Source organism: Phoxinus phoxinus (assembly GCF_949152265.1).
Source record: "Phoxinus phoxinus genome assembly, chromosome: 23".
Classification (NCBI taxonomy): Eukaryota; Metazoa; Chordata; class Actinopteri; order Cypriniformes; family Leuciscidae; genus Phoxinus; species Phoxinus phoxinus.
The window spans coordinates 22,453,423-22,480,334 of NC_136898.1; the positions used below are offsets into that span (position 1 = coordinate 22,453,423).

Sequence of the window (26,912 nt, forward strand, 5' to 3'; positions counted from 1 at the left end):
GCTCAGCGAACATGATTTTTTTTTTTTTTTTTGTAAATCGCAATTTCTATATATCCCCAAAATCACAAATCTCAATTTGTGCAGCCTTACTTGTTGGGTTTGAATTTCTTACTTTTGTCAAATAAAAACCCATCCATCAAAGAAAAGTTGTCGGTGGTTGTACGGCAGTTTTAATAGTGTTACAGGAGAACAGGGATGAGTTGTGTTCAGCCATTCGTGTCTTTTGATGCGAGGCTTCAGTCAAAAGCGTGTTTAAGCCGAGAGGTCAGAGCAGTCTCACTTGTGCATTTAGAGCCGTGGAGCTCGACTCCACGACCCCAATCAATGATGCGCCAGAAAACTGAGGTCAAACTATCTCTCAGAGGCACATATTACATTCGGCAGGAAGAGCGTGCTTTAAAAAACACTGTGGAAATACTTCTATATTTGCAATCAGAAACCCAGGAGAACTCGGTTCCCGGTTCTCACGGAGAGCCTAATTTATCATTTAGCAAGAGAGCTCCTTTTCACAGTTGCTTTTTGAAATTATTTTTGGCAGCAGGCAAACAGAAATTTGTCTCTTGATTATAACAAGTGCTCCCTCGTGGATTATGATGGATTATGGATACGTACACAAGAATTAGAATTAGCTTCTCATTGATTGACTGTGAGCTTTAAACTTGTCACATCGATGACCGCGCACGCAGGGGATATCTCAGACATGTTCAAATTCATTCTGGCATTTGTAGGCCACATATCACACCAGACTCATTTCCATGCAGATCCATGAGTCATTGTGAAGGAAGACGCGTTCTTTCCGACCGTTTCATCCGGTTTTGTTTACGACGCTGAGATATCCTTGACAACAGTTGGCGAGTTTGCAATGATGAAACGCTCAGTGTTTTTGAACATTAATAGACACATCTATCGGAAAACTTTACCCGTTGCTGTTGAAAAAGAGACTTTTTATTAGACCTCTCAATGTGAAGTGAATGCTGTTGGAAGCATTTCTAAAAGTTTAAGTATAACCGCAGCAATCAGATGTAATGAAGTTTTTATTGGGTCTTAGTTCGGTCTCAGATGAGAGATGTTGGCAGCTGAAGGAAACAATGTTTCTGGAGGTTTGGATTAAACATGCAAAGGCAGACCGTGACCTTGACATTTCACAAGCTCAAGTGTCCTTTCTCTTTCTGTCTTTTTTTTAGAAGATAATTGCCGTATTGCTGCAACGACCGAGCGAATTAAATCTGGGATGGATACTGCCAAAGAACTTGAACAACTTGCAAAACCGTGATGCTGTTATACAGTATATTTTTCATTACAATAAGGTTAAATTGGTAAGATTAAGAAAATACAATAAAAAAATTATAACAAACAATACTTTAACAGCATTTATTAATGTGAATGTTAAATACAAATACATTTGTGGGCAAATAAAGTTAAATTAAATATGAATACATTACTTGAGAGTATAATTAATGTAGTTATTGTACTATGTTCGAACATGAATTAACAATGACATTGATGTAGATTAATAAATGTTGTAAAAAATGTTGTTCATCGTTTGTTTCTGATACCTAATGCATGTTAATGATTTGAACTTTACTGTAAAGTGTAATTACCAAATTACACACTAAACTGTTCCGAGTTTGTAATAATTACGATTTTTTAAAAAATCATTTTAACACGCCAGAAACTAAATTATTTTCAAAAGTAAAGTTTCTGAAAGCATTGAAGGAGATGATTATCCCATAATATTATCCCATAATAATTTTAAATCGATTTACAGTTGTAACAATACATAATATTTTTTTATATAAGATGAATATCATATTATTAAATATGATGGTTTCATTATAAATATGATGATTATGTCAGGGTTCTGGTGTGTTACCTGTATTTGTATTTGTATCTGTTATCTGTCTTCCAACAGTAGTCCGACTCTTTAATTGCCGTAACATTTTGTAGCACTTTTTATCATCTGTTCCTTATCTACTGTATTACAACTGTATTTATTCTCTCGTTTTGGCCGTTCGTTTACACGACAACTACGTTTTGGGTGCTTGAAAACACAAAGTTTTGAAAAACGGGTTTAAAATTGCAAGTTTTTGGAAACTGTCTCCGTGGAAACATCAAAAACGCGAGTCTATGAAGACGTTGACGTCATGCACATGCGCATTACGTGTTCAGTCTATAGTGTTTCATCGCCATCTACTGGCCTGGCAGCAGAATACAGCGTTTTTAGTCGTTTCCGCGGACTCGTGTGAATGTGGATTGTTTTGGCAATGCTGTCGTCTGCAGGCGGAAAACTTTTTAGTCATATCGTGTGCCCTATTTACCAACTTAATCTAACCACGTAATGTCAACAAATGGATAAGTCAGCCGGCTGTTTATTGTTATGTTAATTATTGTGCCTTTCGCACATATTCTTCTGTTATTGGAAAACTGTTGCTTTAATTACCTTGGACAAAACTGAAAATCATAATGAAGACCTTTGTCTCAAAATATATTCAATAATTTTAGCAATTCTCATTTGTATCTTAAATCTGCAACATTTGAAAAAACATCAAATATTAGTCAAATTGGCGCATAATCAACTTTGCGCTGCTTTCCGCGGTCGCCGATCAGCCAAATTTCCACGTGCATCATGAAAAACAGATGTTTCGGAAAGTGCAGTTTGTGTGCCATCTAGCGGTTTAGAGGAAAATACAACCAAAGGCGCCTTTCCTTGTGTTTTGTGACTTATTTGAACTAGACTTGAGAAGTGTTACCAGTGCAATACATCAATATGCTCTCAATTACCTTCTTTACCATATCCTCCCCAAACTGAGTGTTTCTGGAGGCTATTTCTCCACAGTCTACAAATCCAAACTTAAACACTTCTAAGTGAACCTTTTCAAGCTTCTTTTGTGGCTTAGCTTTTTAAGCGTGCGCAGATGCACACATCCACACATATTTGGATGTCATACAGTACATCTCTACAAGGCTGAACATGGGAGAAATGTTATCACCAAGTACCAACTCCACCAGTTGCTAAGTCTGATCTGTTCCTGTGCTTCGCTGGCATGTTAAATACAGGCTTGCTTTGCGGTTCTAGTTACTTTTACAGCTGGAAGGGAGTTTTTGTGTGATTACGGGGGACTGATTTTGATGTAATTGCAAACAATTCAGTGCTAAATTCACAGTAAAGACCCTTGAGAGAGTCTTCCGAGGGCATGCGTGGCACTAGATTAAATTGCTGAAATTGAGTTTCCAAAAACTCTAAATCACTATGCAGAAAATCACATTTGTCTCATGAGCCGAGTTTTCTCTCCTCGTGAAGATACGTGAATGAAGAGCTCTTGTGGGAGTCGGAGAAATCGGAAAAGCAGAATCTCTCCTACCACCCTGTTCTGTTGAAGATGTATTGGATGTGTTGTCAGAACTCTCTCTGGGCAGCACTAACGGTCGTTGCCGCCTCGAAAGATGAATGTTTTAAAGTGTCTTTTCCAATTGCCATCCCTAAATCATCTCTACAAGGCTAAAGATGAGAGACATGTTATCGCCGAGTAGCAACTCCACTAGTTGCAAAGTATAATTGGATCGGTTTCCATGCACTCTGTGCTTCGCTGGCCACACGCTTCGCTATTAATTAGCAAAGTATAACAACGTTAGGATTAGTTCACTTGTAAAAAAACTTTTGCTGATAATTTACTCACCCCGATGTCATGCAAGATGTCCATGTCTTTCTTTCTTCAGTCGAAAAGAAATTAAGGTTTTTGATGAAAACATTTCTCCATATAATGGACTTCAATGGTTCCCAAACGGCTCAAGGTCCAGATGACAGTGTCAGTGCCGCTTCAAAGGGCTTTAAACGACACCAGACGATGAATAAGGGTCTTATCTAGCGAAACGCTTGGTCATTTCAAAAATAAATAAAAAAGTTTAAGTTTTATAAGCACAAATGCTCACCTTGCTCTGTTCTGTGATGCGCGTTCGTGACGTCACGTAATACGCAATTACGTTGAAAAGGTCACGCTTCTATGAAAAGTAAAACATTTCTGTCCAGACAAAAATTTTCTTTTAGGCTTTTTAATATTACAACACCAGGATACGCACACGAAATGGGCATTTTAAACGATAAACTGACACAAATACATTTGAATATGTGTGTATGGTCCTTCCGCACATTTGTAAACACTGACTCGGTCAAGCGCGACCTTTTCAACGTAATTGCGTATTACGTGACGTGACAAACGCGCATCACAGAACAGAGCAAGGTGAGCATTTGTGCTTATAAAACTTAAACTTTTTTATTTATTTTTGAAATGACCGAACGTTTCGCTAGATAAGAGCCTTATTCATCGTCTGGTGTCGTTTAAAGCCCTTTGAAGCGGCACTGACACTGTCATTTGGACCGTTTGGGGCCCATTGAAGTCCATTATATGGAGAAATATTTTCATCAAAAACCTTCATTTCTTTTCGAATGAAGAAAGAAAGACATGGACATCTTGGATGACATCGGGGTGAGTAAATTATCAGCAAAAGTTTTTTTTTAAAGTGAACTAATCCTTTAAATCCAGGCTTGCGGTTCTAGTTATTTTTATAGCCGGAAGGGAGCATTATTTTACTACCGGGGGGCCGAAATGTTTGTGTGTGTGTGTGTGTGTCTGACAGCTTTTCTGAAGGTTTTATCTGTGGCTACAGAGTCTGATTAGCGAGACTTCCCACGCAGGTTCACGTCTTCATGCTATTCCTGTTTCTATCTCCAGGTTTGGGCCAGTAATTTTCTCCCCAATGAGCCGGCGCTGGCGGAGCGCTGTCAGAGAGACTTCATGCAGAAGCGCGGAGAGCCGATGCTGGTGCAGTACGCTCGAATGGAGGCGCAAGCACAGGTAATACACCCACATAAGACACAGTTCATAGCGTTCAGCAGTCTCTCAGCATAATACAAAAACTCCCTATAGATAAAGGCTCTCACAACCACTATGTGAGAGTGCTTTTGACTGAGAAAAAAAGAAGAAAAAAACCCAGCATAAACCGGTCTAAGGTGGTCTGCTGTTCTTGGCTGACCACCAAGCTGGTCAGAATGGTGGAGTTTGATGGTTTTAAAGGGGTTTCGATAGACTTTGAGAATTGCACATGCGTGGTCATATGGATCTGTTTGAGTCACGTTATTAGTTTGTGATCCTCCATCTGAACTGTAGAGGTCAATATGAAGATGTGTGTCAACACTCTGAAAATAAATATACATTTGACCACAGCTTAAAGGGGTGGTTGAGTATGATTTCACTTTTCTAACTGTAGTTGGTGTGTAATGTTGCTGTTTGAGCTTAAACAACATCTGCAAAGTTACAACGCTCAAAGTTCAAAGCAAAAAAAGATATTTGCTTTTAAAGAAAAGGACTACAACAAACGGCTGGTAGAGACTACAGGACATTCCTCCCGGGTTAGTGACATCAGCAAGTCTAAAATGTACATAAGCCCCGCCCCCTGAACACGCAGTCCATGTTGAGAAGAGGAAGAGTTGTTGTAGTCGAGCACATTTGTGAGTCAGCTTAAACTTTAGCATCCATCTTTTCACATGTAATAGAAAGTCACTCTGTGTGCATCTCTCAACAGTTCCTATACGAGTGATTTATAGATTACCATGCCAGAATATGCTAATTGAAGATAGTTAACTCCACATCAGCAACATAAATGCATCAACTAACCATTCAGAGACGTCCTGTTGCTTCTACATGTTGTCACTTCTTCTTGAGTCTCTCCATCTTTGTCTGACTCCGTTTTAACATTAAAGGCAGAACAGTTTCTGTCAGTTTAGTGTGACTGCGTGAGGTAATTGCAGCTGCTAACACACACGAGCTCTTGAAGCTCCGCCCTCTGCAGCAGCTCATTTGCATTTAAAGGGCCAGACACAAAACGGTGCAATTTTGCAAACCCTCAAAAAGTGACAATTTTAACATGCTATATAAACATATCTGTGGGGTATTTTGTCCTAAAACACACACACACACACACACACACACACACACACACACACACACACACACACACACACACACACACACACACACACACACACACACACACACACACACACACACACACACACACACACACACACACACACACACACTCTGGGGACATCAGAGATTTACTTTACATCTTGTGAAAATGATATTTTACCACCCCTTTAAAAAAAATGCATGGGTGCAAGACAAAAAAAAATTAATATACTCAGGGATGTGAATTATTTCATATTTGTATGGATTTTCCAACCTGAAAAGTAGGGCTGTGATCCACGTTAATTGCGTAAATCCAAGAAAAAGATTTGTTGTGTGGGGGTTTTACTGTATGATGATTGAAATCCCGAATCGCAGAGTTTATTCTTCCGCTGGAACTTGACTCGTGTACGGCCGTTACCGAAAGACAGTGAATATAGTTTTTAAAGTTTTAAAAAAAGTTTTTTTTAAAGGATGTTTTTCTTACAAAAATGTTTAGCTTCAGAAGGTGTTTATTATCCCCCTGGAGTCGTATGGAGCACTTTTATAATGGATGGATGCACTTTTTTGGCCATCAAAATCTCAGTTACCATTCACTCCCATTATAAAGCTTGGAAGAGCCAGGATTTTTTTTAATATAACTCTGACTGTGTTTGGCGGAGAGAAGAAAGTCATATACACCTGGGATGGCTTTAGGGTGAGTAAATTAATCATTTTCATTTTGGGGTGAACTAACCCTTTAATAAGGATTTGCCCTGAAATTTCTCTCTCACCAATTATAATTCATAAATTAAAAAGTTAAAAAGTGCTTGTATGTACGAGTTGCATTTTGAATGCATTTTTAAATAAATGAAAAAAAAAAAAACATTTATACGAAAAAAAAAAAATTTAAATGTCCTCTTTCTCCTTAAAGTGAGTTAAAGGGGTGGTTGATTATGATTTCATTTTTTTAACCTTAGTTAGTGTGTAATGTTGCTGTTTGAGAATTTTTAGTTGATGAAATTCATCAACTAACCATTCAGAGACGTCCTGTTGCTTCTACATGTTGTCACTTCTTCTTGAGTCTCTCCATTATTGTCTGACTCCGGTTTGAACATAAACATTGACATTTTCAGTGTGTGTGTGAGGTAAAATGACACAAGCTGTTGTAGCTCCGCCCCCTGTGCTGAGAGCAGCAGCTCATTTGCATTTAAAGGGACAGACACAAAAACGGTGCGTTTTTGCTCACCTTCAAAAAGTGACAACTTTAACATGCTATATAAAATATCTGTGGGATATTTTGAGCTCAAACTTCACACACACACACACCCTGAGGACATCAGAGACTTATTTTACATCTTGTGAAAGGGGCATTATATGACCCCTTTAAAGTGTATTTTGTCTAATTTGATCAGGCTTTTAGCTTGTGTAATGTAGTATTCTCAGTTTCGTTTAATACTTTTTTACCATGTTAAAGCTGAAATTCCTCCGATTTCAACACTGGAGAATGTGGAAAAGGTCCACAGATTGTGTCTATGCCTGTCCATCACGTCTGCCATTACAACTCGTCCTTTCTTGTTTGCGTTCTCTCTTGTTTGCAACACCTTTTATGCCGCCTCCCTCACTGCGCGGTGCTTGACGAGTGGGCGTTGAAACATTAGCATACGCGGCTGGATCTCTAGTATGCCGGTTGTGTCTCTGCGTCACCTGGGCCCTGATCATTATATTGTGCGGGACAGGATGCTGATGGCATGCCGAATCAGCAGGGAAGAGCCCGATTCCTGCGCTCGCTCCTCAGCGCATTCTGCTAGCCAAGCATTGGAGCGCAACCAGAAAAAGCTTTCATTAGCATAATGAGGCAGACACAACTCCGAACTTGGTTAAATCACAGGTAATCAAGAAAAAGAGCGGGGAGAGAAGATGAATGCATTTACGGTGAGAGTAGAGGGTGGAGAATATGATTTACTGCGATGTTTAATTTGTAGGTACACTTGCTAAACTAGTTTTGTTCATCACAGTGTTTAAATAGCTGTGAATGCATGGTGTTGTCCATAACCTTTTCCGCTTTAAAGAATGATTAAAGTTAACCACTATAATGTATTTGACCAAAATGATTCATAGACATTATTTATTTAGTTATTTTTGTCAAATAATTTTTGTAAACAAATTCACTTTGGCAAAAAAATGCCATTAAAATGAACAAATTGAATGCATGTTAACAGAATAATTAATGAATTCATGTAAATTAGCTTTGTAAACATTATGTGGTTCAGGACAGTTCTTTAACTAATGAATTACACACACACACACACACACACACACACACACACACACACACACACACACACACACACACACACACACACACACACACACACACACACACACACACACACACACACACACACACACACACACACACACACATTTATTATATATTATTATTTAAATAAAAAGGTATTAACAATAATTGTATGTATTCTAACAAATTGTAACATATTTGAATATTTGTTTATTATTAACTTGAATTAATTTAAATAAAAATAACTTTGCGTTAGCAAAACCAAGGTTTAATTCTTAGAGACAGAAAGAAAGAAAAATAGATGTCTACCACTTTGGATAAAAGTGCCTTCCAAAATGCATAAATGTAAATATATTTGAACAAAATTAATATTATTGATTGATTTATTGATTGTAAATTATCTCAGCAATTTTTTTTAGTAAACATATTATACTCCACACATTATTATTTTAATTAAAATGAATAACTTCAGTTCATTTTACCTTTTAATTCAGTCTATTTGTAAATATTAATTCTGAAATTCAAGACATGTTCTTTAATGTTTAAAGTAATATGTATGTAAATACCTTATTTATAAGGTTATAGGTTTATATGAAGTACTTGTCTCCATACCGATGTTCAGAATCTGTAATAAGTGACCAGTAATGTATTCTGTCAGATATATTTCCCAGTGCACACTCCACCAGTCAAGCGTTCTCCTTATCCCGGACTGCTTTCTCCTGTAAATGCTGGAGACTCTTCTGTATAGTCCCTCGGCTCAAGCCCTATGAAGATTGTGAGGACTGTGGTGGAATTATAATAGCACCAATTGTGAAGCAGTTTTAATATGCGAACCTCACAAAAACATGTCCAGCTCACATTCAACCATCAAATCAAAAGAAAATAAGAAATAATATTTGGCATAAAGCAAACCAGGCCTATTTTAGGACCTTCTAGATTGTTTGCTTTGTAACGTTATTTTAATTACAATTAAATGTTCATTACTGTAATGCATGAGTACAGTATTATAATACATTAACAATGGCCAAAAATTCCAGATCACACAACATATGATAAAAAGTCATTATTTATAATACCATGGTACTTTGACCTTACCATAGTATTGAATGAATACCATATACACTACCCATTCAAAAGTTTTAGGTCTGTGAGTTGAAAAACAAAACATGCTTTTATTCAGCAATAACTCTTTATTTGATCAAAGTAACTGTAAAGACATTTATAACGTTACTAAATATTTTGATTTCAAATAAATGCAGTTGGTTTGAACTCACTGTTAATCAAAGAATCCTGGGTAAAAAAAAAATTATCATGGTTTTCACAAAAATACTACCAGTAAACAGCACAACTTTTTTCAACATTATTAATAATCAGAAATGTTTCTTGATCATCAGTTCATCATATCAGAATGATTTCTGAAGGATCATGTGACAATGAGTAATGATACTGAAACTCAGCTTTGATCACAGGAATAAATGATTATTTTTTATTTTAAATGACATAATATTACAGTTTTACCGTATTTTTGATTAAATGAATGTAGACTTGGTGAACGTTGTCATGGTTGGTTGTAGTGAAGTGCACAACGAACAAAAAACTCTGCATCCCAATTCACATCCATCCTAATTAAATAGTATTCAAAATTATAATTAGTGTGTCACAAATCATAGTATTATGAAATGAGATAAAAAGTGTTAAAAACTACAAACATGGAGGATGTGCGAGTTCGACGGTTAAGTAGAGCGGTTTAGATGGAGGTGTTTGAGTGAATAATAATTAGTATCTAACCTGACGAAAAAACATTTATTCAATGTTGTCCACATTATATTATCATATTATATCATCTGCAACTGCATTGTGAACTTTTGTAAAGATAATTTTGGCCTTTTAAATGCATCATTATGCAAACACACGAGGAGAGACTCTATACATGAGAGACCCACGACTGGCAGGTCAATCTGAAATATTACTCTCCGAAACGGTAGGAAATTAAAATTTAATTGTGCGGAGGATTTTAACTGTGACAAGATGATTGACAGGGCAGGGAATCCAACACACCATGATAATAAAACAAAACATAAGAGACTTCTTTCAAAATGGCAGTGTACATTTACTATGGTATTTAGATGGTATCCCAAGCTACACTCAAAAAAATGTATATGTTGGCTTTAATTAACTTTTTTATGTCAACAGGTCACACATAACTGGGTTACGTTAAACAAACATAATTTGTTCATGTAACTTCAACATCATGGAATTAAGTCATTTTAAGCGACCCCTATTTTAATAGTCTCAAAGTGAAATTTTAAAGTCTTCCTGACATGATTCAAGTGTTTTTTTATTTTCATTCATCCATTAATATTTCATGTATTTTAGTGACACATAATTAAATTGATAGATTATAACTAGCTAATTGCTAGCAAAAGCATATTTAAGCATCTTAAATGCTAAGATTTTAATGCTTCTTCAATCAAAGCAATCGCAATTAAAGAAATCAGTCCACAGCCAAACACAATGCTCCACTCTTCTCCACGATGGTAACCCGCTGTAATTTAAATGTTTCTAATAATTCCATTGTAATTGAACACAATTACTCACTATCAAGTCTTCCCCTTTTCTAATTTTCTCAAAAAAACATAAAATAACACTTAATTTTAACATTTATTTTCTCTTAATTCAACCATAGGCAAAGCATGCTGGGAACTAACAAGCACCGCCCAGCTTCAGTGAATGCAACACAAATCATTCATGTAATCCAACACAAACGGATTAAGTCAACTTAAATTTTACATATATTTAAGCAGATTGAACACAATAAAATTAAGTTAGGGCAAAATGGCAGTTGGCGTCGCACTATACCGCCACCCTCTGGATGTAAGAAGTTTTGACTTAACATAAATGGTTTGTGTTTAGACAACACGTCAGGATTTTGTACTGTTAAGTTGAGACATAATTACGTGGACCTTAATATAATTTTTTAAGTCAACAAACACAATTATTATAAGTGAACTAAATTTAAATATATTATGTAAAGTACACAACCTTCCTAGTTCATTTTTTTTTTGTGTACTTTAGCGAACAAGATGGCATTACCACAGTACATTCCCAAAAAACCCATAGTATTCCTTATTCTGATTACATTTCAACAAGCCAATTCCCCACGGATGTGTCCGGAGCGGCTGAATTCACAGCCTCCATTGTGTTCATTCTGTTCCATTCTTATCATTAAATGCTGTTCCATTGTATTCTAATATGCTGGATATATTCCACTCGGGTTGGGTTCGCTGCCTATTCTAGGTGAGAAATCTTTTGTTGTCACGAGCGCATCGGAGGAAATGGCGATGTCTCGTCTCGTTCGCGCCACAGGGCGTCCCACCCCGACCTGGGATTTCCTATTATCCCGGAACAGCTCCGGATGACAGGGCCTCCATTTACTCTCTCATGTCTCGGCGGTGGGGGGTCAGGGAAAATGTGCCGGCCAGCTGGAGGCAAAATTCACCATGCTGTTCCTGTGCTTTAGCCTGGTGTCCCGGGAATCGCTAATGCTCTCTTCTTTTCATGGCGTATGTGTCATTCTCAAATTAGAACTTTTGCCAAATGAAAATATGATTCAGGGATTTTGAATGGAACCTAATGAGAATTTCAATTATAGTAAACAGAATATTGTCTGACAATTAGGTGTCTGGGTGATTTATACTTCTGGGTGTATAATAAGCTGTATATCGGAGGCTAACAACAATCTGTCTGTGATTATAGTCATCTCATGCATACAAAACAAGACAAATGACATTAGATTCTCACATTATTCTGATGAGAGTGTGAGGTGTGTTTTTCCAGACGTCTTTCTGGTCTTCGACTTTTGACTGTTGGCACAACGTCTGCTCCAGATTTTAGTTTTGCACAAGAACTTTCGACAGGAACAGGCCATCCGACTGACACGTGAAGCAACCAGTGTTTTAGTTTTTTACTTGGTATTTAGAATCTGAAGTTAGCATATGATGTGCTCATGGATTTAGTTTTCTTGCAAATGCCTAAAGAGAAGGTCTTGAGTATTACTGGGTCATTTCTACCAGTGATATTGGTAAATGAAACTAAAACCAAAACTAAAACACTAAAATGTGTAAAAAAAAAAAAAAAAAAAAAAAAGTATATATATATATATATATACAAAATAAAATAAAATAAAAATAAAAACTAAAATAAAAAATGGAACCGGAAAATATAAAGATAAGAGTAAATTCAATGTAATATACAGTAAATGCTATTATATAAATAATAATAAAATATTATTGTGTTCAATGCCTATTAATCTCACAATTTTAAAAATGAAAAGTTTTGTTTTATTTTATCACAATGCTACAATTAAGTTCGCATATGAGTAAAAAAATTTCTAACTTTAAAAACGGGGAATTTTTTACCGTTTGTTCATATTTTTTGGGGGAAAACCTTTGCTTGAGAATATTTTTTAAAATTTGTAATGAACTCTCATCCTGTAGTCTTTTAATATCCCTTTAGCTACTGTAACAAAAGTGTATAATGGCATCATCCTACAGGAAGTGACATCATTTGGCGGGAAAACAGCAGCACAATCATCGATAAGTATTATTTTTTGATTCGTCTCACTTTAAACCGTTCAACCCTTTGATATAAAGGCAGAAATTGGCTGGCTGCATGAAAACTTCTGGTTAAAAACATCCACATGATTGATATTCTCATGTAAGCCAATGTCAATAACTTTATTTCCACACTGTTAAGCTCCGGTCTTGCAGTTGTTTAACTGACCAAGTTATAATTAATAAGTTTAAATGTTTGAGCTTGACAAGAGCATATTTCTGAAAGTCTGGTATATAATAGAAATATTTCTTAAAAATACATATATTTGTGATGTAAGTCCAAATTGCATAACGGCAATGACTAATTCTTCCAGAAGTGCTTAGCTCCTATTGGCAGCTTTTAGGGTCTTTGTCAGTGAAGGCATCTGGGGCTGTGCTATGCTTATTAACACATTGGCCACTCTCTCTTCATGATTGTGACCTTGACACCGGTTTGACCTTCGTCTTGCTTGTCCGCATGCGCTTGACATCTGTAGACCTCTGGAAAGTCTTTGGATCTTCCACAGCTTTGACTAGTTTAAAATTCACAATCTCAATCTCAATAATTTATTTGCAAGTAATAAGGCCAGACTCCTGAAGCCTATTTTTCACACTTGGCTTTCATTTTTTTTTTCTGACGTCCCATTGATATTGAATCCCCGCCGTTTTCTTTTGATCTTACCTCAAGTCATGACCGCAACTCTGTGAACTCTGGCTACTCTGCCTACCATCCCAGAATAAAGACGCTCAACAGACAGCTCATCCTCGGGAAGGCTGGAATTTGACTACATTTTTGCAAACCCACTTGGCAAACCCACAAGCCCGAGAGAAGAAGAGGAACCCTGCTAGGCAAGGCCAGTTTCCATTTAGATTGGGGTGTTTCTGTTGCTAACAGAAAGCAAGTGTTCAAACTCGCTTTTTTTTTTTGTGACAGGGCATGGGGAGCGGGCAGGGCTGAAAGACAGGAGCATGCTGGGACCTTTTGCTGTCTTTTGTGTCTCTATCAGCGTGGGAACGGCAATGATCTGTCACTAATCATGAAAGCAGGGTGGCCGAAACTCCGGTTTTAGAGGAGGAATATCACGAGGAACCAAATTTCTCTTGATCATATTGAGTTTGATGCTCTATGTACATGTACTATAAAAACACACTAGAAGTTCACTCACACTGAAATAAGAGCATTTATGGAAACTATGCTGCAAAAGTATAGCCTGACTTCGTCAAACTCATATTCTAGGCAGAATGTGAGTCTGCTCCATAGGGCTTTGATTATGAGGCGTGTCTTAACCGAACCAGGAAAAAAAACCCCTCTGCACTCAATTGGATAGACCTACAACCAATCAGAGCATCGCATGTTAAGCGGCGCATAGTTGTCAACAGAGCTCAACTGCACGCACGCTGTAAGAAGTAGTAAATGAATGAGTGTAAACGATCTTTGCCGTCGTTGTAAAAATAATTTAAGAATTTGCGGAGTACTTACAAGCACGAATAGCATTTTTGAGAGAAATACAAAAGGTGTATGTATATACGAACAAGTTCTCCATTTAGGATTAGATCTCGACAATAAAACAAATAAATCTTCTCGGCCCTGTCTCAACTTTATAACACGGTTGCAACGCGAATTGACTGATTTAAAAAAATGGAAAGACGAGGAAAGAGACCCGGCTGAAGAAGCGTGTTCATCTGAGGCTTCAGAGAACAGAGATCGTGAGCACATCCCTTATATTGGTTTTCATTGCGTCCCATCTTCTTAGCCACCATGGGAGCCAGCTGATAAATTAAACTTTTGCCGAATCCCGTAGGAAGGACGGCAAACACATCTTTCCGATCGACAAATGCCTTGATTGCGGTTCTCTGTTCGTCTTTTAAAATGAATGCGCTGTCGATTACTTTTATAACATACGCGATAGCGGAATCTAAACATCTCAGTTCTCCAGCTGCAGTCGTCTTTGTTGAAAACCAATTCAACCCAACCGCTCTTTGATGACGTGGTGATTACGTAACCGCAGATCATCTGTCCATCATCGATTAAAGCCCGCCCTGGCAATTTGATTGGCTCGGCCTTCTGGGAGCCGAGCATAATTACTCCTCAACGGATCGAGTCCAGACCGACCAAAAAATGTTGTGGTTGGGGTTCGGGCTGGCACCCAGGCTAGCAAAAGTAGCTTGTTTTCTTAACTTCTGGGCGTTTATGACCGAGCAGTTCTGCTCTTCCTGACTGTGTGTAGAACCTTCCACTCGGAAGATCCCAACTTTAGAAATGATCCACAGAAGTTTATTTTTTAACAGTTGACAAGTTTCAAAAAGTTCCTTCAGAGTTAAAAATAAACATTCATGGAAACTTAGCTGCAAAAATAACTTCAGGTGTGTTCACCTCTGGTGCGATTGCTCTGTTAGTGCGGTTCATTTGAATAAGTGTGAACGCTGTCGTCTGAACCCTGGTGCCACCAAACAAGTGGAGAGAGACACTGAAAAGTTGTCTCGCTCCACTTCCAAACAAACTCTGGTGCGGTTTGACTGAAATATGAACGCAACATTTTAGGATACCGGGTATCAGATTTGCACAATTCATATGCACAACGCTTCAGCATGTTTCCCTCGCTCGAAAGCTTGCCAGACCTCCCGCGCCTAGCTACGGTTGCTAAGTCACGATTGGCCTGTGGCAGTTTTCGGGCATGGCTTAGCGAAGGGTCAATTGTATTCTCAAACTGCAAAATATCACCAGGGAACGTTTGCGCCGGAACACGACTCCTCTTTTCGCTTACCGACGTGCTTCTGTGGAGGGAAAAGTTCGCTGTGCGTCGGCTTGCAGAATAGGAAGGATACATGCGTCGGCGTACAAAGTAATTTGCGCTGGGTGCAAGATAGCATCAATGTGACACATTTTGTTTTGTGATCCTGTCCTAATGTAACACAGCTTTTCATAGAGCCCTTTACTGAAGGATGGGGCAGTTAAACATTTGACATGACCCACAAACTTGTTTCTATGCCACGCTAGAGCTGCATTCTGGATAAATTGAGAATCACGATTTTTTTGTTTGTTTCGAATAGAGATCACGATTCTCCCACGATTCTAAAAAGACGAGACAACTAAACAAAATATCACATAGGCCGGATTTACTAGAGGCTCTGACAAAAATATTAATTGATTTAGTCTATTTAAAAAGTTGAATGAATTATATATATATATATATATATGTAACTAATAATTATTGAACGATTTTAATGAATGATTCAATGACTCACTCATAAATACTTGTTTCATACACTTGTTTCATTACTGGATGAATAAACGTTTTTAAAGGAATCTCTTGAAGGAATGATTCAATGACATACTTGTTTAAGTCAAGTCGCCATCTACTGGTGTAAAGATGTCATTGATACAATCGTTATTTGAAGCGCCAAGTTATTTCAAAAGGTGATTTGCTCTGTTTTGATCGCTTTCATAGACATTAGTGCTTATATCCAAGCTATAAACTTTTATCCCTTTACTTCTGTGATAATATGACTATTTGTAACACAGAAATAACGAAACTGTGGTTGAAAAAAACTGTTTGTGAAGCTGTTTCATACCTATATATTACAACTGTCTCTGGGTCAGCGGCAGCGCCAACACAGATCTGCATATTATTTTGTCAAAGGGTTAGTAGACACAGGCGAATCAAATTTGGGAATGAGATTGCGTTTGAATCGAGATCGCAATCTTTTAAAGATTGATCGACCAACATCACCAAATGTAATGAATGACTTCTCTCAGCTTTCTCAAACACTTGTTCAGACAGGTTGTGCCACCTCAAACTCACGCAGTTGTTTGAACCTGAAATCAATATGTTGGATAACAAACAGAGCAAAAAGCTCCCGTCTGTAGATTCTTCCGGAAGAGCCAACCTTCCCCTCTCTCTGCACATTAGATTGGAAAAGGTAACATTGGAAAAATGAATTCCCCTTTAACTTTTACTTCTAAAATGTGACACAACCTCTGTTCTTCAGGTAGTTTTGAAATCCATTACGATCTTCCTTTGAATATAGACCTGGATTGATTCTCTGAGGATGTGCACATCTCTCGAAGATCAGATGTAGAATTCCATCACGATTACACATGAAATGATGGGAGATAACTTTAAAGCCATGACATTTTAAAATGATTTATTGGAGTGCAGCTTATTTTCTACAATACGATTACCAGATCTCATCATCAAAATGGTTTTGTAGATATGAATGAGGGTTTATTAAAGGGCAGTCTCAATGCAAAGAGAATCAGTTGCACCCGCACAGTAATTCAGCAATCCCGAAAGTCATCTGCAAATTAATAAGATGGTCACTGTTTGCTTTATGAGCACAATTAGTGTCACTTCAATTTGGACACATCTCAGGCAACACTGTAAACCCGAAAGTTGGCAAAACTCAAAACATTTAAGGCAATCAATTGCCTCACATTTTTTAAGTTATGAAATTTAAAGTTTAAGTAAGCAGAACTAGCAGATTTGTATTTTGTACTTATACATTTTAATTGTTCTTAACTTGAAATGTTTGAGTACACTAATTCATACAACACACTTAAAACTTTCATTTAATCTCAATGTGAACACTTTTATTAGTATAAACTTAGTTCGCTTTAACAAGCTAATCTGCTAACATACTAATTTGCTAACATATTAGCAATAGTATGTTATACAGAAGCACTTGCTGTATGAGCGCAACAATAAAAAAAAGTATTATTTGCTCTCAAATCAAGCTGCATGCACCAAAGATCGTAAAACCGTAACACCATAAAATCGTAAAACAGAAATTCTGCTAAATTAGCATAACAAAACATTAATCACTACTTAATCTTGCACAAAAAAACATTTTTTACACTTAATTTTAGCATTTACTCTCCCTATCGAGTGCCATCGGCAAAGCATGCTGGGAAATAGACATCCCAGCCATTTCAGTTAAACTTAAGTTTGTCTAAATTAAAATAATTTCATAAAACTCAAAACAATGAAAGTTCACTTTAAAATATATCAGTTCTGTGAACTTTAAAGAAAAAGAAAGTGCTAAAGTTAATTTGACTGAACTAATTAGTTTAATTGAAGTTTGTCCTACTCAAACCAATTAATTATTTTGAGCGTTAGGGTTTACAGTGAACGAAATAAACTTGAGATATGACCTGGCTTTTTGGATTGATACAAAAATATCTGATTTTAATTGAATTTCAAACTTCATTTTTATATTGGGTTTGTTAAAAACAGATTTTATTGAAAAACCTAAATAAATTGGGGTTGGATGTGCAGTTTTTTTTTGCAGTGACTTTGTGACTTTGACCATGGAATGATTGCTTGGCAGGGAGGTTTGAGGATCTCAGAAACTGCCCATCTCCAGGGAATTTCATGCACAACAGTCTCTAGTGATTACAGAGAATAGTGGCAGCTCTGTGGGCAAAACTGGCTTGTCATTGAGAGTGGTCAGAGGAGAATGGCCAGACTGGTTCAAACTGACAGGAAGGTGACAGTAACTGAAATAACCACGATGCAACAGTGCTATGCAGAAGAGCATCTCTGAATGCGCAACATGTCAAACCTCGAGGCGGATAGTCTTCAGACCACAGCAGGTCCCCCTCCTGTCTGTAGAAGAGCATTGGAAAACATTGCCGAGTGTGATGAGGCTAGTTTTACAGCAACATGCTTAAGAAAGGGTCAGGATTTGGCATAACCTTTTCTGGGAGTGTTTAGTGTTTGTTTAATATGGTTGTTTAATATAGTTAAAGGAACACGCCGAGTTTTTGAGACTTGTTTTTTTGTTCGTTTTTTTATGAAGGCAGCTTAACTGGAAGTCATAACTGGCTTTAAAGGAACACGCCAACTTTTTGGGACTTTAGCTTATTCACCTTATCCCCTATATAGTTAGATATAAGTCCATGCATACTGCTCCTATTTACATGTTGTTATTTGTATAGTCACAGCGTGTACAAATAACACTGTCACATGAGACACAGCCATCTTCTAACCGTATACATACTGGGAACTATATTCTCAGAAGGCGAAGCACTGCTACTTGGGCGGAGTGATTAGCGCAACACTGAGCGAACAACATGTAAATAGGAAAATGGGAATCACAACATGTAAATAGGAAAATGTTGGGGTTATTTTGTCACTTATTGGGAGCAGTATGCTAGCTGGAGCCATTTACCTCCAGTCTTTGTGCTAAGCTAGGCTAGCGGTGGGTGCGTCAGACAGAGTTACGGCACACACGGAGATTAGAAGGGTATGTATGGACTTATCTAACTCTGGGGATATGGTGAACAAGCTAAAGTCCCAAAAAGTTGGCGTGTTCCTTTAAAGCCAGTTATGACTTCCAGTTATGCAGCCTTCATAAAAAACAAAACAAAAAAACAAGTTTGTTGACACTTGCTTTAAATGTATTTTGTTAAATGTGGTGGTACCTTTTGTAAATGTACCACAATCAGTGCTGATTAATGAAACCGATAATGAACCCGAATCATTAAGAGGAATCAGATACGGAGCAGGAATCGTCAAATTATAAATTAATATATAATTTATGTCAATACATGTCTTTGCAGAATCGAAGGCATGTTTTTCACTAGAAGAGAAATGACCATTCAGTATAGAGAGCATTCTGCCAATGTTACATGATTATATTGGGTTATTCTTAGCTGATGACTAAGAATGACACTGGAAAGCTAGAGAACTTCGTGTCATGATACATGTCAGTAGCTCTAAATTCACATATGAACATTTCCTGCTATATTTGGTCTACTGAAAACCAAGGCATGCTTTGACAGTGTCACATATATTCCTGCTCAGCTACTAAAACTTTTCACCCATTGTCAAGTCACTCATTTCACTGTCCTTGGGTCTAATTTAATGCACTGAATCCATGTGTCCCTCTGGTAGGCTTTTTATTACACAGAAAGTTAGTGGAGAAGGAATTCATTTTAAAGTGTGCAGAACTTAAAAAGACCATATTGTGAAAAAAAAAAGTATGTTCCTCTTATAATGTTATTGAAGTTTCTTGAAACAACAAAAGTCATAGTTTTTCATGACCGTTTCCCAATTTGGTTGTTTTTGATGCTGCACTTTTAAGATCTCCATATGTAAATAAGCTCTGTTTTGATTGGCCAACCTCATTTTATATATATATATAAAAAATAGTTATGTCATACATCAAGTATTCTCAGCCTTAGACCACCCACCGCCCATTCGCTGACGGCGTGATGCATTTTGCGCACAAAAATGTGATGCATCTGGAAAGCTCTAATCTGATTGGATGCCTTTAGGCAACATCTGGGAGTAAGGACACGTTATCAGTCTGCCTGGAAACCTCATGTTTACAAGGAATTCGACTATGAACCCTTAGAATACAGGACATTGGGTCTCATTCACTAATAATTGCGTGGATGATTCATATTTATAGAGGAATTCTGTATAATTCAAAACACGGGTATGCATATTAAATTGGTTTTCACCTAGTTCTAATGGTAATGAATTTGGAGTGTTCTTCTAAGTTTAAAGATCAGTAATTTTCATAAATCACTCCCAAACCGTTTCCATATTAGGGCTTTCCACACAAGTTTCTTCATTGTTCATTCTCAGCAAACATAAGACACTCTTTAAAAAAAACCTCTGGGGTCGGCAAAACCGTTTGCTCGTTTTTTTTACATAGCAGCAAAATAGACCTAAAATACTCTGTCAGTTTTGGTCATACAGACTAAGGAAATATGAAAAAAAAGCTGTTAAAATGTCTTTCTGCCTCTCCGTCTCCGTGAACTTTTTTTCTAGTGCACGTCTCTAAACTTAAACAAAACTCAGCGAATACTATTCACTCAGACATGAGCTATATATCTCTTTAATCATATAAGTGTGCAGTTTTAAATTATCTAATTCAAAACTAAAAGAAATATTCTCTGTTTATGTAATCTTAAATAGAGCGAGAGTTCAGCCGTTCTCATTATGGTTCTGGCAGCTCATTACTCTGCTAATGTGACACGCCCATCGAGAGCGCGCGCTATTCAAACACAGATGATCTGAAGCAACACATGCAAACCAGTCAACGCCCACAACAGCTGGATAACACACTCGCTGTGAGGAATAATAATATCGTGATAATCCTGGAAGTTTTACCTCAAACGCCTTTACCTGGAGTAGCCTAACAACGGATCCTGCAGATCAGTAAGTGCTTTGTTCTAATCGCGATATGAAATGGTGTCTGCAAACCGCAAAAGACTGTTTAAATTTGAATCGCGTTTCTGTGTTTGAATGAATGAACGGCACATATGCATGCCGTTTGTTTACTACAGCTCGCGCGTTTCTGTGTGAATGAATTAACCCTTAGTTTAGCTTTTAGCAATCTATCTATATTGCCTACTGAGATGAGTAGCCTACAAATCGACTGAATACGTTGAAATAAAATGTCTTTGTATAAGCAACATATTAAACTGCAAATTAACATTTATGCCCTAATATATATTATAAAAGACGATATTTTACAGACGAAATATGAAAGACAACATTTCGTTTTGGATAGATTATAAAGTTTTTACTGCCACATCTAATTTACAAGGTGCAAACAAAATCTTAAAAGGTCAATATAAGCCTTCTCTTTAAAATATTTTTGTGTTTTATTAGTGACAAATGTGGGGAGAGGATAGCTACATCCAAAACTTTCTGAAAATACGAATGAGAATTAACTGCACAATTACTAGAAATGTTTACCTTGGATATTATACAATTTGCAAGCATACAAGTTTGTGGAAAAAATACACTTTTTTTCAAGATGTTTCCAACTCTGAAATATATATATATATATATGTGTGTGTGTGTGTGTGTGTGTGTGTGTGTGTGTATATATATATATGTGTGTGTGTTGTCTTTGCATTCTTTCTTGTGGCTCAGTGACACCTATGAAAGGCTCATTAGTATGCAGCATTAGCAGGTCTTTGTCTCCAGGTGGGAATGAGGACATTATTCATGACCTTGTTGGATCATTCACGCCCACCTGCATATTGCCTTTCCAAACAAAAAGTGTCTTACAAAATTTAAATCAATCTATTGTTTAATGTGAACGATTAGCCCGGATGGTTTTCAGATCATTCTCTCAAAAATGCAAACATGTACATACATGTTGCTCACATATTATGATAGCCATGTTTGTGCTAAATAGAGTGTAATTACACCTTTGTAAACATTAATATGTTTATAAGCAACTGAAAAAAATACAAATATCAGGGCATGTCAAAACATCTCAAGGACCCCAAAAACACCTTAGACAGAGGGTTAAAAAAAGACTCGCTCTCGCTGAGAGAATGTGCAGCAAGATCCTCGAGCAATGCCGAGTGTGCCATCCTCAAAACCACTTAAATGTAAAGTTGGTATGAAATAGAAAGTTTCATATTTCCTTCATATTGTGACGTATATCCGAGTGGAGTGGCTTCTGGAACAAGAGCAAATGCAGGGCGGGGCTTGATTTAGTCCGTGGGGAATTCATTAGGTGGTTCTGGTTTGCTATTGGTTGATCTCATGTGAGTGACAGGTTGCCCCGCCCACGTCATCAGAGAAGAGATGAGCTGCAAGAGGGAGGGGACGTTATTCTGATTCAAGATTACGAGGCGCATGAGTTTAACAAATAATGATGTGCACTGATAAATTATTTATAAAAAAAAAAACTGCAATATTCCATATAAAAGGTCAATTTTGATTTCATGGTGACTTTTATACAGACCCAGATTACAGACCTTACATTATCAGCTGTATATACTCATGTTTTAATGCTGAGGAACCTCGCAGCTCGGACTACAACTCTTCTTTCTCTTTTACTGCATAATGAAATGTATATTATACAAATGAAATATTGCTGAATTGAATCTTTACACATTTATAAGGCCACCTAGTGTTATGTGATTTCAGTACGGCTTTCTTTTGTGGAAATTTAGAGTAAATGTTAGTACAAAGGTTATTGATGAATCATGATTTGTAGGTAAAAACATTCAGTAACACATTACAATAAGGTTCATTAGTTAACAACATGAACTAAGAATAAACAATACTTCTATAGCATTAATTCATCTTAGTTAATATTAATTTCAACATACCGATACAACATCAAAATCAAAGGTTGTCTTTGTTAACATTAATAACATGAACTGACATGAACAAAAAATGAACAGCTGGATTTGTATCAACTAACATTAACAAAGATTAATAAATACTGTACCAATTGTGTTGTTAGTTCATGTCAGTTAATACGTTAACTAATGTTAAAAATAAACCTTATTGTAAAGTGTTACCAAACATTCATATGCATATTTCATATGTGAATGAGACCCATTGAACTGAAAAGAGGAAAATCATGTTTTTCATGAATATGACTCGTGTCCTGCCTGGTTGACTGTCCGCTTCATTACGACGTGCTGGACCTGTTGTTCCAGCGGCGGCTCGTTAGTTTAATGAACATTTTAATATCGCAGATTGCCACTGCATTCTGCGATCTGAGAACATGATGAGACGTTTCATATCTGTGGTTGAACGGTGAAGAAGATCTTGATAGTTTCACCTCTGCTGTCTTCTTGGGACTCCCGAAAGACATAAGTAATAATGGCACAGCTTGTTTGTGGTGTGTACGGCTGTAATTTGCAGCAGGCTCGGGACCTGAGAAGGAAAATGGCTTTTTATTGCCCGACTGAGTAATGGAAACAATTCCATTAGCGAGGGCAATATCTTTGTTTGCTCCTTATTGCGGAGACTTTGTCACGTTCTCGTCTTTATTGTGTTTGGAGCTCGAATCTGAAGGACAATTAAATGTTATAAAGTCTCGTCTCCGCTAGTTGGAGATTGAGTGGAAAGAATCAGTTCAGGAAAAAAAAAATGTGACTACACTTTCCTCAAAGACCTTGACCAGTAGCGATATCCTTCCACAGTTAAAGATGCCGCATAACCAAATAACAACAACAACAACAAAAAACATATTTTTGTTGAACACGGATTTCCATCTTTCATTAATTTCCTTCCGGTTTGGGGAAGTTCCTCTGAAAATAAATAAATAATATATATATATTTCAATAATAATATACAAATAATTTCAAATCATAATGATGCACTACAAATAATCCTCATCTGCCAGTTTGACTGAATGAGCTGTACAATTTCCTCTTCTATTTTCAGATGACAGGAGAATAACGTAACGTTTGGTATTTTAATGTGACGTGGTATTTAACATGTATCATGTCATATCATTGAACCCAGTTTTTGGAATTAAATGATTCAGAAAAGCTACATGGGGCTTAGAAAAAAGGTGGATAGTATTTTTTTGTTGGGTGTTCGTGGACTTTACACTGCCCCCTATTGGTGTGGAGTAGCACTGGATGCCATTATAGAAATACCATTTATGTTTGTATTTGTCAACCAGTAATAGTAACAGTGCCCCCCTTTCATATAACAGTTGAAGTTGAAACACAACGATGGGGTTAAAAAAAGCACTTAAAACGTAGGCTGTTAAACTATTTTGAAACAAACAAACACGAGCACACCAGCATCTGGGGTCAGCACGTGCACATGCGCCCCCACATTCATAGCTTCAATCTCCGCCTAAACAGACCTTAGAACTTTACGAGGTGGCTAATTTGCACAAATTAATACGACCTCACGCGTAATTCATAGGATTTTTGCTAAATCGTACATATTTTACAAGTTGTTTACAATGAATGACCTACCCCTGACCCTGCCCCTAAACCTACCCATCACTGGGGTTTAGACAAATCGTACGAATTTGTATGAATTAGCCACCTTTTTTTACTCACTTGCACAAATTCCTACGAATTGGTCGTGAGATACCGTTGGGATTGCTGGAAAAACTCGTCAATGGCAGGGAAAGAGTTACGGTTAACAGCATATTTAAAGGTAGGGGAGGCAATTGACCCTTCGCAGGGAGCTTGATTGACAGGTGATCTGACCAATCGTACTTCGCCCTCCGCCATTTTGTCAGACAAAGCAGTCAGGAGAGTTAGTAGATTAACATGGGAGGATTTGAACTTGAGAAGCGGAGTGTACTGACGTCTTTCCACGGTTAAAACAACATTCCTTCTGATGTTCATTCATGTTTATTTGATGCTATAAATTAACTAGAAGGAAGAGATGATCGGTTCACGAGCAGCTTTAACTGAGGCTCTACAGCGATCTGTCAGACACATTAAAGAGCCACAAAACGGTATTTATTGTTTACATTTCTTTAAAAAAATTACCAAATCTGAAAGGTGAGACTACTTAAAGGTGTAGTTTTTCTACTAAAATGAATCAATTTTTTATTGCCTGTGTGTGAAGGGGTTGTAATATCACAATATAATGATCCACTTGGTGGGTTTTGCTATTACCTCTGAAAGCAAGTATTCCTATCTCTATGTGAACTCTCCGGGTCGGATTTGCCGCAAAATCCAGTGACGTGCCTGAGACCTGCATGCGCGCTCCCGAGCGTCTCGCCTCTCGCCTCGTCTACTGACTTTCCACTCGACGACACTGCAACTTTATGACATGGAGTCTGCTAATACTAGGAAACGACTAGCACAACACAGACTCCAACACAATCTCCACATAATGATAAAAAACAAAAGAAAGCACGCGCACGAGCACTCGCTTGTAAACGTATTGGTTGCAATCTGAAACATCACCGCTAGATGCCGCTGAAAACTCCACATAGCCCCTTTAATATGTTTAATATCAAAAGTAACCGAAAAGTAAGCTGGTCTGTCCTGTCTTTCAGCCGTTGTCAGTGTCCTCTCTGCTCCGCGATGTATTTTTCACTGCGTGAGAACATAGTGTGTGTGAGAGCGGCGTAGCTTGTCGGACATAGCGACAGTAACTAAGGGGGACGGGTCTTTGTGAACGGTCAATTGTCGGAGAAGCTTGAAATAGTGAGCTTGCTTTGAAAGCATGAGATCCCGCCCTCCCTTCAAGGCATCTCCAAAGCCACGCATCCTTCATATCTCAAAGCACATAACATTACAATAATTGTAATTGATTCATTTCGCCATTGATAGTGTTGACATTGAAACGCATAATTTCGAGTCACGTATCGCTCCGAGTATAACGTCACAGGTTTTCATCTCTTCCATCCGAATGACAGTAGTTATGGCGTGAACGCAGCATAAGCTCGTTGTTTTGGTTCAGGAGGAACTGTTAATGGTGGCTGCTGCTTAACTCAGGTATGAATACACACGTTGACAGGCAAGTGGGACATTGTATCATTGCATTTGGAGTTGAATGCAATGATTGGACGAACATTTTATGGTCTTCCACAGACAATATATATATTTAGACCACCTAACAGTGATTGCTATCAGGATGTGAAAAACTTTGAAGCAGCATAGCAAAACATATATTTTTTTTTTACCCTGCCTTTGATTTGATGTGAATGGAAACAGGGCTATGAGGGATGGATGTTTACTCTGTTTAGTGGACTTTACTGTTGTGTATCTTGGTGGTAATCGTTTACCAGATGAAACTTTGCTAATTTATTTAGCTGTAAAACTTTTTTAATGGCTTCTAAAAACTGCTCTTCACCTGATATCAACTCTCCTCAGTACATCTATTTTTTCACCGTGTTCTGAGGATGTCTGGTGAATATTATCTAAGTGTTTTGTTGAGGTAACAAACCCCAGCAGGAGGTTAGCATCATGAGCTTGTTAAGATCGCTCGTTGCTTTTTCTCTTTATAAGGATTTCGTCGAATACAAAAGTGTTTTGATAATTGTAACATGTTGTTTTACAAGAATTTCACTGCGGTTATAGAGAAAAACAGGTGTGTAAAATTAAAGACAACTTGCACAAACAAAGGCTTAACCTTGGCATTCTGGAACAATGTATTAAGAAATACAAAAATATCGTAATTGAAATGCAACATTTCTAGGCATCTTAGGGTTACAGTGTTGACTAAGGAAAATAATGACTTAAAACTGAAAAATAATTTAGGGACTATTAAAAAGGACTATTTTACTCAACATATGTGTGTGTGCTATGCACTGTTATATTAATAGCTTAGCAAGAAGTCAACAACAAACCGTCATGCTTATCGATTAGAGCGTTTTCAG

General features: G+C 37.4%; 1 protein-coding gene across 2 annotated transcripts in view; it reads left to right on the top strand.

The window, feature by feature from the left end:
* Positions 1–26,912, top strand: part of galt (galactose-1-phosphate uridylyltransferase) — a 118,432-nt gene that overhangs the window by 28,617 nt on the left and 62,903 nt on the right. For both annotated transcript variants that reach the window (XM_079600811.1, XM_079600812.1), the window contains exon 7: positions 4,731–4,853. In XM_079600811.1, the coding sequence (XP_079456937.1) occupies positions 4,731–4,853 (123 nt within the window). The remainder of the gene's footprint in view (positions 1–4,730; positions 4,854–26,912) is intronic.